This window comes from Thamnophis elegans, chromosome 8 (genome assembly GCF_009769535.1).
Source record: "Thamnophis elegans isolate rThaEle1 chromosome 8, rThaEle1.pri, whole genome shotgun sequence".
Lineage (NCBI taxonomy): Eukaryota > Metazoa > Chordata > Lepidosauria > Squamata > Colubridae > Thamnophis > Thamnophis elegans.
In genome coordinates this window covers 49429313-49444640 of record NC_045548.1, presented here as the reverse complement: position 1 = coordinate 49444640, position 15328 = coordinate 49429313, and the positions used below count along the sequence as shown (strand labels likewise).

The 15328-nt window shown below is 39.9% G+C and overlaps 1 protein-coding gene across 1 annotated transcript; it reads right to left on the bottom strand.

Annotated features, from left to right (window-relative positions):
- Window positions 1–1933: 1933 nt before the first annotated feature.
- On the bottom strand, window positions 1934–8896 carry LOC116512424 (fatty acid-binding protein 5-like). The gene is made up of 4 exons (XM_032222903.1): window positions 8514–8896; window positions 6234–6406; window positions 2237–2341; window positions 1934–2084 (listed from the first exon to the last, which is right to left on the bottom strand). The coding sequence occupies exons 1-4, from the start codon at window positions 8590–8592 to the stop codon at window positions 2034–2036; spliced, it is 408 nt and encodes a 135-aa protein (XP_032078794.1). The 5' UTR covers window positions 8593–8896; the 3' UTR covers window positions 1934–2033.
- Window positions 8897–15328: the final 6432 nt, after the last annotated feature.

The window sequence follows — 15328 nt, the reverse complement described above, 5'->3', positions numbered from 1 at the left end:
GCAGTACTTTGGATTCACTTCCCAAAAGGTTGTTTGCCATATGCATAGACATCTATGTGATTTAGGGAAAGATGCAGCTGATAAATGCTATGTTCAGGATTACATATTCCTAAGCATCACTTCAGAGTCAAATCTGAAGATCTGGATATCTTTACTAAATATGATGTAGCAAATGTTGTGAGCTGCATAAGTTTGGATTGGATGGAACGGAGGTATAATTATTTAGAAGTAAGCCTATTGACTTCAGGTGAAATTACTTTAGTAGAAGATGCATAGAATAAGATTCAGGTTAAGCCTTTCTCATCTAAAACCATTATAAACCATATCAGTAGATCAAGTGCTGAAAATTGCTCTGCTAAAGAAAATGAGGCATTGAAATATACAAATTATCCATTAATTTCAAAACAGGGGAAGATAATATGATCACTGGTGCTCAGTTCTAAAACAATGGTTTAAAATATTTATTGCGCTGGAAAAATTTAAATAATCACAAAGAAAACATCTGGGGAGAGTATTTAAATCCCTCCAGGTTTCAAGAATATTTTTTGCATTCCAAAGATAGGACTTTAATAAATAAATCAAAACAGTTTGAATCCACTGGTGTATGTTTAACCTAAGCAATCTGCTACAACCATCGGTTCTGAGCAGCTTTAGAAATTATAAGATTCCATGAACATGGTTAAACGATTGAAGTAAGATTTGTGGCTTTACTGGAGTCACTTGTTCATGGGAACTGCCTGAGGTTCTAGCACTTAAAGCTATAGCACATTTGGGAACAAGAAAACATCCTACAAGTTTTTACATCAGAATCAAGAACAAAGCTGGATAATTTTTTTAAAAAATGCTTTCTTCCCACAGCTTCTTGGAACGGTTGTGTGAAAAAGAACTGAATGAAAGCCTAAAATTACTGACTTTCACTCAGCAGACTTTCAGCTATTTGATCCATAGATTTCAATTTCAATTTCTTGTGTAGTTGTAGGGCAACTTGTGTAGTTGTGTAAGGCAAGACTTGTCCTCACTGGAAATTGATTACCTTCCCCAAGCTCTGCAAACCTTCCATTCTCCATGGAATACCAGTCTTGGTGTGTTTCCTCTTGAAATGCAGCATTATTTATAAATAAATTGGCTCTGTGAAAGACAGCATTGAGCATCACACAAGTGTTTAGTAGAGCTGGGATCAAAGCAAATGCTGGAGGCACAGTGTTTGATGTGTTGTAGTAATCAGTAGTGGTGCAATTCCAATACGGTAGATCTGCAATTCTGCAACTCGTTCTAGGTTGGAGAAAGACTACACTACAGCATGCCAGTCATAGCTACTTGTCCATTTTTTCTGACTTTTTGTGTGTGTTTAACTTCTGTTCCAATGACGGTTGATTGAATTTCCAGTTTCAAGCAGTTCAAACTGTTTTTCAGCTCAATTGTATTCAGGGAAGGGATTTTGGTGTTGTATTTTTAAATGAAATAAGTAGATGCATACATTATTCTAAATCGTGTCAAACACGATGTATCGTGACTTTTGTCCCCTTCGATAAAACGGGGGTGGGCATGGCCAGCACATGACCCGGGGGCTGTGAGTTTGCCACAACTGTTCTAAATCATAGCTTCATTTAATCAGGATTTGTTGAATTATAATTCAACTAATTACTTAGTGCAGTGTATTAATGTTGCTATTGAGGTCCGCTTTTAGGGGAAAATGTATACATTCACGTTATATCTGTGCCCAGCATTCTTTTTTTAATATATTTTAACACTTTTCCTACTATTTTATTTATCTAATTTCAATTTCTGAAACTTTCTTAAAAGGGCAAGGGGAATATTTCACAAATAATAACAACGTTACAATTTCTTTTGAAATTTTAAAATTTAATCATTGTTATCAAGGACTTTAAATTGCATACAACACTGTTTCTTGCACATGATGGGTTTTTTTTTTAAAAAAATCTAGTTTAGAAAGAAGAAGAAAAAAAGAAAAAATATGGACTAGTCCTCTTTCGAGAATGATCTGCCACTCTCCAACATAGACATCAAGCTCTTCATACTTTTTTATAAACCCGAGTACATTTGACACCATTCAAGACACATTCCTGGAAAACAAAAAGATACATACATTCTCTTTTTACAAATAAATTGTTTGGAAGCAGGGTAAGGTAAGTGGATATTTATGATATTTGATGTAAGTTACATTTTATTTATATTGTACAAATTTAGCGTAAGGAACAGAGAAAATTCTACTTACAACTATCAGTTTTCCATCTTCTATCTTCCTTATTATTGTGGTTTCTTTGCCATCCCACTGTTGAACCTGGGTCAATACATTGTTGTCATCTAACGTAATGAGGGTCTGTAAAGGAAGATAGTAGTTTAGTAGTGTGCTCTTTCCTTCATGGGGTTGATTTTCAATTTGTCTTGAGACTGAAGGGAATGAAACTATGTAGGCTTGTGTTTTTTCAGTGTGGTACACAATCAAAATCAGAGGCAAACTATTCAGGCACTTCATGACTGCAACATCTTTCAAGAACTTGAGATTTCTTGCTTCTTCTCCACCCACTCCTTTTTATAACATTCTGGCTGATGAAGAATTCCGGAGAACTGACAGTGTGCCCATTGTTATTTGGCTCTAATAAAAGGACTACCCAACTATGCATTTTATATCTATTTGTTTAGAATGATTATTATCCAGGGAAAGGCTTGCCTAAATATTGTCCCTTCCTGCTCATACAAAGTGTTTTTCCTGAGCGACAACTTATTGTAATGACTACATGGTTCATCTAGCCACATGCAATATTTGATTACACACTGAAGAAAATTTCAGCAGGTGCCAAATTTGTAACTATGTGGGAAGTTCCTTTCATCAGAACAAAGGAGACAATAGTCTCATACCATTTTAAATATATCTGCTATCTCCAGTTCTCTGTTAGGTTTTTAGTATTATGACTTCTCTCCAAACCTACATCCAATTTTATTCTTAAGCATAACTTGATCCAAGAATTCCACACCCTACTGACTGTCCAATTCTCTCCCCCCCCCCCCCCGAAGCCAAGGGCAGAAAGACAAAACATTCTTTGCAAATTCTCTGTCAGAACAGCAACAGTCTTGGCTATCATTATATAATCGGAAACAAAAATACAGTTTGAAAACATCAGTGGAAAAACTAAACATATTATGGAGGCTCTATGCAGCTGTACGTTTTTTTTTAAACTGTAAAACTTGCAACAATCTTTGCCAGTAGCTTGAAAAACAACCAAAAACATTTTGAGCCAAAAGTAGAGTATTAAAAGAATGCCCAGAACACCAACTACTGAATATTTGAAGGATTTGCTCACTTCATTTGGGTTTCATATAGGAGCATGTCTTATATTGCCCCATGATGGATTCCTAATCTTAACGGCACCCCCAAAATGTGTTCCTTTGACTCATAGTAAAGTCATCTCTCATCATTATGATATCTCTATTCTCAATGTTCTACAATTCCCACTGCAGAACTTTTATTTCCATTTTTTTCAACAGAAAAACCTGTTTGGCTTTTTGTTGTTGTTTAAAACAATGGGTAAATCTGTGCTTTTTGTGGCTAATCTGGAACTGTCACATAATAGTCCTCTATTTTATCCTGCTGGGATTGCTGTTTCTGAAGTTCTATGATGGTTGGCAGCAGAAGTGGTGTTCAGCAGGTTCTGACCAGTTCTAGAGAACCGGTAGCGGAAAGTTTGAGTAGTTCAGAGAAGCGGTAAATACCACCTCTGACTGGCTCCGCCCCCATCTACTCTTTGCCTCCCAAGTCCCAGCTAATCGTGAAGAAATGGGGATTTCTTCTAAGAGCCAAGGTGGCGCAGTGGTTAAATGCAGCACTGCAGGCTACTGCTAGATCAGCAGTTCAGCGGTTCAAATCCCACCGGCTCAGGGTTGACTCAGCCTTCCATCCTTCCGAGGTGGGTAAAATGAGGACCCAGATTGTTGGGGGCAATATGCTGACTCTCTGTAAACCGCTTAGAGAGGGCTGAAAGCCCTATGAAGTGGTATATAAGTCTACTGCTATTGCTATTGCTATTGCTATTTTGCAGTAACCTTTCCCTGGAGTGGGGAGGGAATGGAGATTTTACAGTATCCTTCCCCTGCCACACCCAACAAGCCACACCCAACAAGTCATGCCACGCCCACCAAGCCACATACACAAAACCGATAGTAAAAAAAATGAATCCCACCACTGGTTGGCAGGCTCTAGTGATACTGTGTTTCCTACTCCAATAATTGTTTTTTTAAAAAATAGTAATTATAAACCAATGGAAAATTGCTTTAAATTATGTGAAATTGTTTCCTCTGATCTTGATATAAGGGTTTTGCTTATTTAATGTATACTAAAACTGCAATTCTGTAGCAGAGTTATTTTGCTCCTATGTTTTCAACTTGTTCTGTGTGATTTGCTCATATTAGATTAGATGGTTGATTTAACTCTGAATTTAAAAATCTTATATTATTCTTGATTATGCAGGTAGTCCTTGGTTAACAATAGTAACTGAAATTGAGAACTGTGTCACTTAGCAATGTAGTTGTAAAGCACGATGTGCTGTGTTCTGGCACTTTCAGTTGCCATTGTTAAGCAATCAACTCTTAACATGTGGATATTAAGCGTGAAGTTATGTTGCTGAATAAGAAAACTTATGATTGATCCTTGTGGCTGTAGCCATCACAGTGTTCCTGCAGTCACAAGATTGTGAGGTGGGCACTTGGCAACCAGCTTGCAATTATGACAACTGCAGCTCCCCATTAGCCCATGATAAACATTTGGACCTCCTGCTGGCTTCCCCATTGACTTTGCTTTTTGGAAACATCTGGTGAAGTACACTGCATGCAGAGGTTTTTTTGTGGGTGTGTAGGTGTAGTGGACATATGATATTTTGCCTTGCTAGGTCTTTTTTTTATTCTTCATTTAGTATTTTTTGTAGGCTAGTTTGCTATCTGAGGTATTCAGTAAGCCTTCATGATACACTAGTTTCAGTGCACCTTCTTTACCATCCTTCAAATACTCTTTCAATGCCCTTTCTTCTTCTTCTTCTTCTTCAGCTGTCTGAAGTACTTGCAACATTCCATGTCCACCATTCTCCATGACAAGGCTATCAACATCACTGTGTGGGTGATGAACATGATTCATTGTCATGATTTTTCTGGTCTTCCTATTCAGGGCTTTCAGTTCTGCTTGAGTCCAGTCTATTATTCCAGCTGCGCTCATTTCCTTGATGACATTTCCTCCACTAAACTTGGATTTTAAGATCTTCTTCACTTTCATGTATTCCCTTCTAACCTTTGTTTTTACTATAGTGTGCTTAATGTTGTCAGCTATTATTATTATTATAGTTGGTCACAGTCAATCAGATGTTAGATTGGATTTGACATTTTTATACACTATCAAGTCCTTCCTAAGAATCTGGGATAACAGAAATTCTTGGATGATGATGATGATGATGATGATGATGATGGACACAAACATTGAAATCACAAGTCTACTTCTTTAGATGGTGTTGGTCTTCATAGATCAAGTTCTTCCCAAGAATCTAGGCTGTTGTAATGTGTATGTGCAGATCCAAGCACACCTTTTGTAATTGATAGAATTAAATTTTGACAATGTGCAGATTTTCTAAGTGCCATTCAAGACTTTTTGGTATGGCACTCCGTGTGCTGACCATCACTGGAACCATCACAGCTGGTTTATATTATAATCTATCCAGTTTTTAGATCTTAATACTTAGCAATCTTCTCCCACTCTTTGCCTTGTATTCTACTACTCTTTGGATCACCACATGTTCACTTCTTTCTTTTTAACTACGGTTTAATTTGGTGTTTTATGATCCAAGGTTTTATCAATTTCTATTTGGAAATCTCACAATATGGACCATTTTTTATTTGTAGCATTTCTTTCTTTCTTTCCTTCTTTCTCTCTTTCTCTCTCTCTCTCTCCCTCCCTCCCTCCCACTTCATGGTCTGTTTCTTTTATTCACATCTGAGAGGAAGTTTTGAAGTATCTATAGTAGTACTACTAGATTCTGTAACAGGACTAATGTGTAATTCAAGGATCTAGGTTGGGACTGATACTTTTGAGATGTTTGAGTTAAAACAATAGAAATTGTATTTTGTGGATGTAATAACATTATTCGACTTCAGGAGTCATTGAGCCAAATAATTAAAAATCAGTTTAGCATGTCATATATTTGGTGTGTTCCCTGAGTTACAGTCTCATTTACCTGAGTTTTTCGACCATCTATCGTGTTTTCATCAAATTTTTCATTTAGCTTGAAGCTGAATTCTGAGGTCTTGAAAGTGCTTTCAGTTTTGACTGTGAAAGTATCGTCATTCTTGGTGATGATAACATCTGGCTTGGCCATATTTCCCATCTTTCTCATTGCCATACCCACGCCTGCCAGAAGGAGAGAGAATTTACTTTTAAATAGGTTCAGCCAAGCACAGTCATTATATAGACACTCTCACACAAGATTAATTATCTTTTTTAATTACCTAGCATGAGAGGGAGTTTTCCAGTCAATGAGATTACTGCCCCTTCTCATTAAATTTTAATTACACATCACCCTTGCAAAACTCGGTAAAACTCAAACTGACCTAAAATGAGTTCTATTCAGAATTTAAATGCTTGTATGGAGAAAAGCATATTCACAAGTCTGCAGTAGGATTGGAACAAAATCATTCTACAGTATGTCAGTATATTTCTTCTCACTGTAATCTATTACAGCAACTTCTGGTAAGGCAGAGAAAAAAAATCAATGCAGAGTAATTACCTTGACTCCCAAAAACATGATGTTTGTGTCATTCCAGGAGTCTGGGTTCAACAGATTTTGGAGATCACAAAATTGTCACCTTTCAGATTGTCTTATATTTCCTGAGTGAGTTCTGGATTTTCCTCTTAAGGCAGGAATGTTGGTTAGGAACAGACTTTTTGTATTGCATGTAGTGTGATGTTCCTAGTTAAGGAACTACATTTTATATATGGTGTATAGACCAATGAAAATGTAGTATGTTTTAATTTAAATGGGCCTCAGAACTCAGCTCGCTGTGCAATATTTCGGCTACAGGAACCAAATGTATTAAATAATCATCACTGAACTCTATGAGTGAAATGGTTCCAGAAGGACGGGGCGGGGGGAGGAATTCAAATAAAATAATTGTAAGGGTGTTAATTCTGTTCTCTTTCTAGCTTCTATCTCAACAGGAGTCATTACAAGTGATGACTAAACTCTGTCATTGCTAGACTTTTGTCTTTCTCGGCATGAAGTTACAGGAAATTTGCTCCTCTTGCAACATTACCAGTGCTGCATCAAACTATTTGAAATTCCTAAATATTACAAGCATAAATTATGTTAATATAGACCTGAGCATACTCAGGTAAAAGCCAAGGAACATAGTGTAGCATATATCACAGAAAACTATTTTTCTAAAGAAGTACTTGTCTTCCCTGGGGGAAGTTCAAAAAAAGAGCAACTGTATTCATTTAAAGCCAGCCCCACATGCTCAACTCATTCAGTCTTTTTTTTTCCTTCTCTCTCTTACACACTTTTCATACGCAGCCCATCGGCAATCTTAGTTTCCTCATCAGCTCCATCGAAACAATGTCTGTTTGTGTGCTTGTTATAAAAGCTACTTGAGAATGCCTTTGCAGACCTTGGACTGAGAACATTTTTTAAGAGCTGAAAAAAATAGGCACAAAGCTCATAATTCCATATTTCCAAACCTTTATAGGCTTCCAAAAGGAAAAAAAAATAAAGCTTTTTTATCATCATCATCATCATCATCATCCATCATTCTAATCTAGATGACAAAGCCATATACATGTTTTAGTGAAATAGGGCTGCATGCTGAAAAGCACATTTTGCATAGCAACTGAATAGAATGCCAAGTATTGCATACATACAAAACAGACGAGAGAGAGAGAGAGAGGAGAGAGAGAGAGAGAGAGAGAGGGGGGGGGGGGGGGGGGGGAGGGAGGGAGGGAGGGGGGGAGGGGGAGAGAGAGAGAGAGAGATACCAACATACTACATATACATCAGACACTTTGAGCTACAATCAATATTTCATTTTAATCCAAAGCAGCCATTTTAAACAGACAACGCCACCCTTCTCTTTAAAAAAAATGTGATAGGCATAGGGTAGGGTGAATTACAGCAATCCTACATTTTTTGGTCAATTGCACTTATGAGATCCACATTTACTGGGAACTGCCAATCTGCATCTTTGAATATAATATATTTACAAGAATACAAGAATGGGACATATACATAAGAAAATGTGATGTTGCTGCTATTGATGATGATGATGATGATGATTATTGATTGACTGATTGATTGACCTATTTTCCAGCCACTCCATCCACATCCTTTTTTAAATGTTTTGCCCAAGAGGAATCCGAGCTCTATAATTCTCCTTTGTGAGAAGAAGGATTATTTTTTCTATTCTTGTCATAATTCCCTTACATTCTTTTTTTGACAGCACTCCCAATTCCCTTCCCTTCTTACCTAATTCCTTCATATAATCCTCAAAACATTCACTGGAGACCAGGCTCCATCTGCCTAAGAAAGCTTCCATGTTAGCCATTGCGCCGAGCCGGAGATGCTAAGAGTCGCGCCGCCGGGAAAGAGAAGATCCGAGGTAAAGAAGCAGATAGAAAAAGCACCAAGCAGAGCCGGGAGAAGCAGGGTGCGGGCCGGGGTGCCTTTATATAGCTGTCTTGGGCATGTGGTGCCGGCCAGGGCCAATGGAGAAGAGCGACGTCAGCGCGCTCGCCCTCGCGCTGCGCTTAGCCAGAGGGAAGGTGCGGTTGGAGATGCTGGTGAGCCGCAGGCTCGCCAAGTGGTTGGTTCGCTTTGGAAGCGAAAAGTGCGGAGGGCTCGCTGGAGGAGAAGGAGATTCGCGCCGCCGCCGCCGCCACTGGTGCTCGGAAAGGCGCCGGGTATCCCCAGTGCAACTCCGCCCCCTTACTCAGTGGCGAAGCCAGGCTGGGCTTCCTCAACTCTGGGGTGGTTGCGCAATTGTCTTGCCTCAACTCCTGGGTTCCCGGAGGCAAAAGCGCTGCGTTTCTGCTAACGCAGATTTTGCCCCCCCCTCTCCACCACTCCCTGCCGTCTCCAGACCTTGGCTGATGTCGAAACGCTGTCCCGGGTCAGACCTGGGATACCCCAGGAAATCTACTGCCGCCAATTAAATTAGGGAAACTGAAAAATGATCCCCGCAGCCTGAGATGACAAACGACGGTTACAGTCGTTGATGGGTTTCCGTAGGCTTCGAGAGACTCTCATTTACCCAGCCTTCTACTTCATCACAAATTTCAGAATGGGGGAAGGACGTTCACGCTGTAAACGCTTTATATTCATCCATTCTTTATATCAGAATGGAGGAAGGGAGTTCACACTGCTTTATATTGGATATTGGATGGATCTCACGACCAGCTAGGAGCGAATGAATCATTTGTAACCATTATCAGCCCTCCAGCTTTTCCTATTCCCCTTTTACTAAAGATCCAGGTGCTGAGGAAGTCAAAAACTATATGAGTTAAAGCTGTAAAACCTGTTACCAGCAGGTACAATAACCAGTGACTCAGTTCCAAGTGACTCAGATATGACTGGCTGAAATTATCTAGGTTGATGGATGATTCTGCCTCCTTGAATACCAGCTTTTTTTAGGGGGGGGGCGGGAAACTAGTAGTAAAAGAGAAATGTTACTTATTTGGCTAACCTCTGGAGGCCCCTTGGTGGCCAAAATGGACTTATTACAAAACACTGAATTTACACTGACTTTTATGCCTTATTTTCTGTCAAAATATTTATATTTTCAGCTTCTTATGGAAGCTGTTTTCAAACCCATATCTTGTGCTTTGAGAGAGCACAATTGGTATGACATCTATTATACTATTGCTCTTACTCAAATGTACACATATGTGAAGGTCATAGAGCAGCGATGGTGAACCTTTTTTGGCTCATGTGCTATAAGATGGGAGCACGGGGGTTGCAATGCAATGCGCGACACACCCCCAGCATGCATGCGCGCATGATAGGCGTGACCTCTCATTTTTTGCATGCTTTTTTTGCCCTCCCCAGGCTCCAGAGGCTTTATAGGAGCCTGGGGAGGGCGAAAATAGCCTCCCCCGTCCCTCCAGAGGACCTCCGGAGGCTTTAGGAACGTCCCTGAAGACTCCAGAGTGCAAAAAAACTGGCCAATTTGGTCCTAGGGCCGGTTTAAACTTTCCAGAGGTTTCAGGGGCCTTCCCGAAAAACAACCCTATGTGCAACCAGGACTTCCAGTTTGTCCGTTGGGTTGTTTTTTGTCCTCTGGAGCCTTGAGGGAAGCCTCTGGAAGGCCCCTGAAGGCTCCGGAGGGCTTAAACCGGCCCTATGAACAAACCGGAAATCCATTCTTGAATTTCCGGTTTGCCCGTAGGGCTGGCTGGTTTTTTGCGCTCCAGAGGCTTCAGGGAAGCTCCTGAAGCTTCCAGAGGGCCTCCGGGGGGAGGCTGTTTTTACCCTCCCCAGGCTCCTATAAAGCCTCTAGAGCCCGGGAAGGGTGAAAAAACGGCTTTTAAAAAAGGCTGAACTCAGCTGGCCAGCATGCGCATGATACTTTTTTCATCACTCTGACAAAAAGAGCCCTGAGACCTCCTGCATTGGTACATATAGGAGGGTGTCGGTGTGGGTGCTGCTTTCAGAAAGACAACAAATCCCTGCAGCTCTATAAAGCACTTTGACATATACCGCTTCACAGTGCTTTACAGCCCTCTATGCATTTTAGAGTCAGCATCTTGCCCCCAACAATCTGGCTCCTCATTTTACCTACCTGAGAAGGCTGGAAGGCTGAGTCAACTTCGAGCCTGGTGAGAAATGAACTGCCAAATTGCTGGCAATGGGCAGTCAGCAGAAGTAGCAGGCAGTCAGCAGAAGTAACCTGCAGTACTGCATTCTAACCACTGTGCCACCACAGCTCAATATATTTTTGAAATGTGTTCAAATTTCTCGGTTGCTTTCTTTAATATAGAAATTATTCATTGTTTATCAAGGGCATGTCCTGTTTATGTTTAAATAATGTTACTTAACATTTATCATGGAAATGTATTAAAACTAAAGGCTCAACCACCAATCCCTGTAGAAATAGTCTTCGACTTAACAGCCACAATTGAACCCAAAATTTCTGCTCCTAAGCAAGATAGTTGCTAAGTGTGCCCTATTTTACCACTTTTTGCCGCTGTTAAGCAAGTCACATCATTTTTAAGTGAATCACATGACTGTTATGTAATTGCAGCTTCCCCCATTGCCTATTCTTGTCAGATGTCAACTGTTCATAAATACATGCCGATTGCTAAGCACCCGAATTTTGATCATGTGACCATGGGGCTATTGCAGTGGTTGTTAGCATGAAAACCGGTCATACATCACGTTTTTTCAGTGCCATTGTAACCACTTAACAATGATTGTAAATTGAGGACTACCTGTAGTTCAGAAGTTCTTTAGCAGAGTTAAGGATGGGACATGAGCTTCTGAAAGAGGCTTAGTCAATGCAAGATGGAGATACTGAAAATACTGTGATCTTGTTCTGGAGACGGGGGTTGCTCTCCTGAGGGACCAGATTCCCCAGTTACCTTGGAAGTAACTCCTGGATCAATTATTGTCTATGGCTTGGTGGAGCTTTTATCATCTTAAGCTTATAAAAGATTAATTAGTGAAAATAGCTAGGCAGTACTGTATATCATCTATATTTGCCATCCTTCATGTATAAGGCTGTGATCAAAATGGGTGGAGCTGTTAAGTAAGTTTTCCGACACCCATTCATTAGGATTGCATTTTTTGTCACATACTAACCAGAGGAACGTGACCTGTGGGAGGGGGTTGTCTTAGCAGAGGAACGTAACCTGCCTTGGATTTAGTTTAGTTTTAGTTTTAGTTTTCCCTTTATTTGTATGCCGCCCTTTTCCCTGGGGGGACTCAGGGCGGCTCACAGTTCAAAAAGGGGGGGGGGGGAAGACAAACAGTATTCCACATGGAGACAATACAACATATTAAAAAGAGAGCACAACAGTCACACAGTCACACAATTCGGGTGGGGTTAGAATCTTAACCCCAGGCCAGCCGGGACAGCCAGATCTTTAAAGCGGCGCGGAAGGACTGAAGGGTGGTGAGGGTCCGAATCTCCACGGGGAGTTCGTTCCAGAGGGTCAGAGCAGCCACTGAGAAGGCTCTCCTCCGGGTAGTTGCCAGTCTACACTGGCTGGAAGATGGAATTCGGAGGAGGCCTAATCGATGCGATCGGATCGGTCTAGTGGAGGTAATTGGCAGTAGGCGGTCTCTCAAGTACCCAGGCCCAGATTTTGTTTGCTTGAACAATTTAGAGGCCATCTAACTCCTAACAACTCCTGGCAGTTTACAGTTTAAAAAACAAGAATACCACAAAAGTATGGGGAAAACATACCCGTAAAAAGTCATAAGTAAGTGGGAGAGGGAGGGAGGGAGGGAGAGGGAAAGAGGGAGGGAGAGCGCTGTCCAACAGAGGCAGCATTATCAGCCTACTCCAAGCCTTAGGAGAGCATCCAGATCTTAAAAATCTTGAACATCATCAGTTTTCAGTGCTACCAACCATAGACAGCTTCCTCATCCATGATTTTATCTAGTTTCCTTTTAAAACTGTACACTGATGAGCACTACCACATATTTATTTATTTATTCATAAGATTTATACAGACAACTTTCTCACAAAGTCTAGGTTACGCAGAACATGTAGTTCCATAGTTTATGTGTTGTGTTTAGAAAAACAAAAAACCAAGCACAACAAAAAACCAAGCACAATCACCTGATTCTTCCTACAATTAGCTTCAGTAGATCATCCTAAATTCCAATATGATATTTTTTAGGAGTCTTTGCCAGTTGTTGTCCTGTAATTTAATACACTTCTACTAACTTTATTGCTGATTATTATCTTGAGTTTATTGGGCTGCTTTTATTATCCTCTAATTGTATTTTGGTTTAATACGCAAATACTTTTTATTATCAGATAAGATAATATCGAAATAAATAAACAAGCCCAAGTGTATTAAAGGTTAGAGTATTAAAGGTTAGAGCATACAAGACATTTTTATTGCCTATCAAAAACAGTAAGGAGGGAACCTTCTGATTTTTCACAAAATGGAATCCTAGGTAAAGAAAAACAGTTACAGAAATTGGGTATGTCTAGTCCAGTGTTTCTCAACCTTGGCAACTTGAAGGTGTCTGGACATCTTCAAGTTGCCAAGGTTGAGAAACACTGGCTAGTCTAATGAAAAGAAGGATGGGGGGATGGATATGATAGCACTGCTCCAATATTTGTGGGGCTCCTACAAAGATGAGGGGGTCCAACTATTTTCAAAAACATCAAAAGACAAGACAAGAAACAATGGTTGAAACTAACCAAGGAGAGAAGCAACCTAGATCTAAGAAGAAACTTCTTAGTGAGAACAATTAATCAATTAAATAGCTTGCATTCAGAAATGGGTGCTGAATCACTGAAGGTTTTCAAAAACAGACTGGACAAGTTTTTATCTGAAATGATATAGGGCCTCCTGCTTGAGCAGGGGATTGGACTAGAAGACCTCCAAGGTACCTCCCAACTCTTATTATTCCATGTTCCATGTTCGTACTACTCATAAGTCTTCTTGCCTAATATATTTACCAGTACACCAGATTAGCCCCTAGACAGGGTGGAACATAGAAAGGAGTCTGATAGTTATTTATAGACTTGTGAAAAGAAGAGACCCATTATTTTGTAGCATCTAGTTGTTCCAGAAAATAATATTGCTATATTTCAGTGTTGTATAACAGTGGCCTATTTTTATAAACTTCTTAATGCAGGAGACATATGAAGGACCATATCGCAGTGTCCACAATTCCAAAAGACGATTATTGGCTATGGGGGCTTTGAACTCTGGGTATTTCAACACACTGTAAGAACTCTGGATTGGAAAAGACTACAGCACTTCTTTTTGTGTCCTCTTTATTCTTAAAATAAAATCTGGGATGTATTCAGCATCTTTGAATAGCATCAGGTGGTCTTGAACATATAAAACAGGGGTCCTCAAACTTTTTAAACAGGGCCAATTCACGGTCCCTCAGACTGTTGGGCCAGACTGGATGGGTGGGCATGGATTGTGGTCATGAGATTGGATGGGCCTGGCCAATTGGCAGTCCATTAAACAATACACACAAACTAATTTGTTATGCTCCTGGGGATAGGAAGCAGGTTAGTGAAAGGATCAGGTTGCCTTGGTGTGAGGGACTTCTGTTTGTACGTGTGTGTGTGTGTGTGTGTGTGTGTGTGTGTGTGTTTCTCTCTCTTTCCCTCCTTCCCTCCCTCTCTCTGGAGGCATAAGTTGGGTGGGGCTGGCAGGTAGGTGGGGCGATGTGTGCGGGGCAGCCTCGTGGTGCCACGTGGGCCAGATTAATGGCTTCGGTGGATCATATTTTGAGGACCTCTGATATAAAGGGAAGAAACACAATCAGAGCTAGTGAAATTTAACCTCTCTGTTTTCAGGAAGTTCTATAAAGCTTCAGAAATTCAAGCCAGGTCCTGTGCTCCTAACCTTTATGCTCTGCTTATTCCTATAATTTTGGGATCAGTTTCATCAACCAGTAGAGCATATATTTTCCAATAAAATACAATATCACAGCATACAGAACAATGCAAAGTACAAAAAAAGAATTACTTTGGTGGATCCCCACAGGTGTTACAATGATTACCTATAGTTGAGTATAGGAGTGAGATGACTCATATAAGAGGCGTATATGAATAGATTGAAATCAGTAGATACATTTTTTTATTGAGACACTCCGTGAGAAATAAATTAAACCCACATTTATATCTTTGCTGCCCTGCCCTAGTGACTCAATGATAAACATGTAATTAATAATGTGCAATAATCTGATGTCATTGTAAAGTCTGTTAACTAGAAATCAGTAATATTTGGCTTATGTTCACAAAAGAGGTAACCCCGGTGGATCTCCATAATGTCCTATTGGTCCTACTTTGGTAAAACAATACTTCTTCTGTAAGATTGCATTTATGATGAACTAGTGAACTAAAGACATCATTTTTCAAAGCAACCCTAACTAAGACCATTGGGAACAGAAACAAAAGAAGAAGAGATTTGGGCAATTATATGTGAGGAATGGGTACACATATGTGCAAAAGGTATTCCCCTCTACAATATATTTCTACACATTTCTGCACATATTTTTACAAAGCCTATAAACAAAAACACCAGTTGTTCTTTGATACAAGCAACTGGACTAAAAGGATTAAATTATATTAAATTATGGTG

Coding starts and splice junctions, on each gene's coding strand:
- LOC116512424 (XM_032222903.1), bottom strand. CDS start 8,592: ATGGCTAACATGGAAGCTTTCTTAGGCAGATGGAGCCTGGTCTCCAGT. Junction 6,407..8,513: donor GGATTATATGAAGGAATTAG/GTAAGAAGGGAA, acceptor TCCTTCTGGCAG/GCGTGGGTATGGCAATGAGA. Junction 2,085..2,236: donor AAGATGGAAAACTGATAGTT/GTAAGTAGAATT, acceptor TTTGTTTTCCAG/GAATGTGTCTTGAATGGTGT.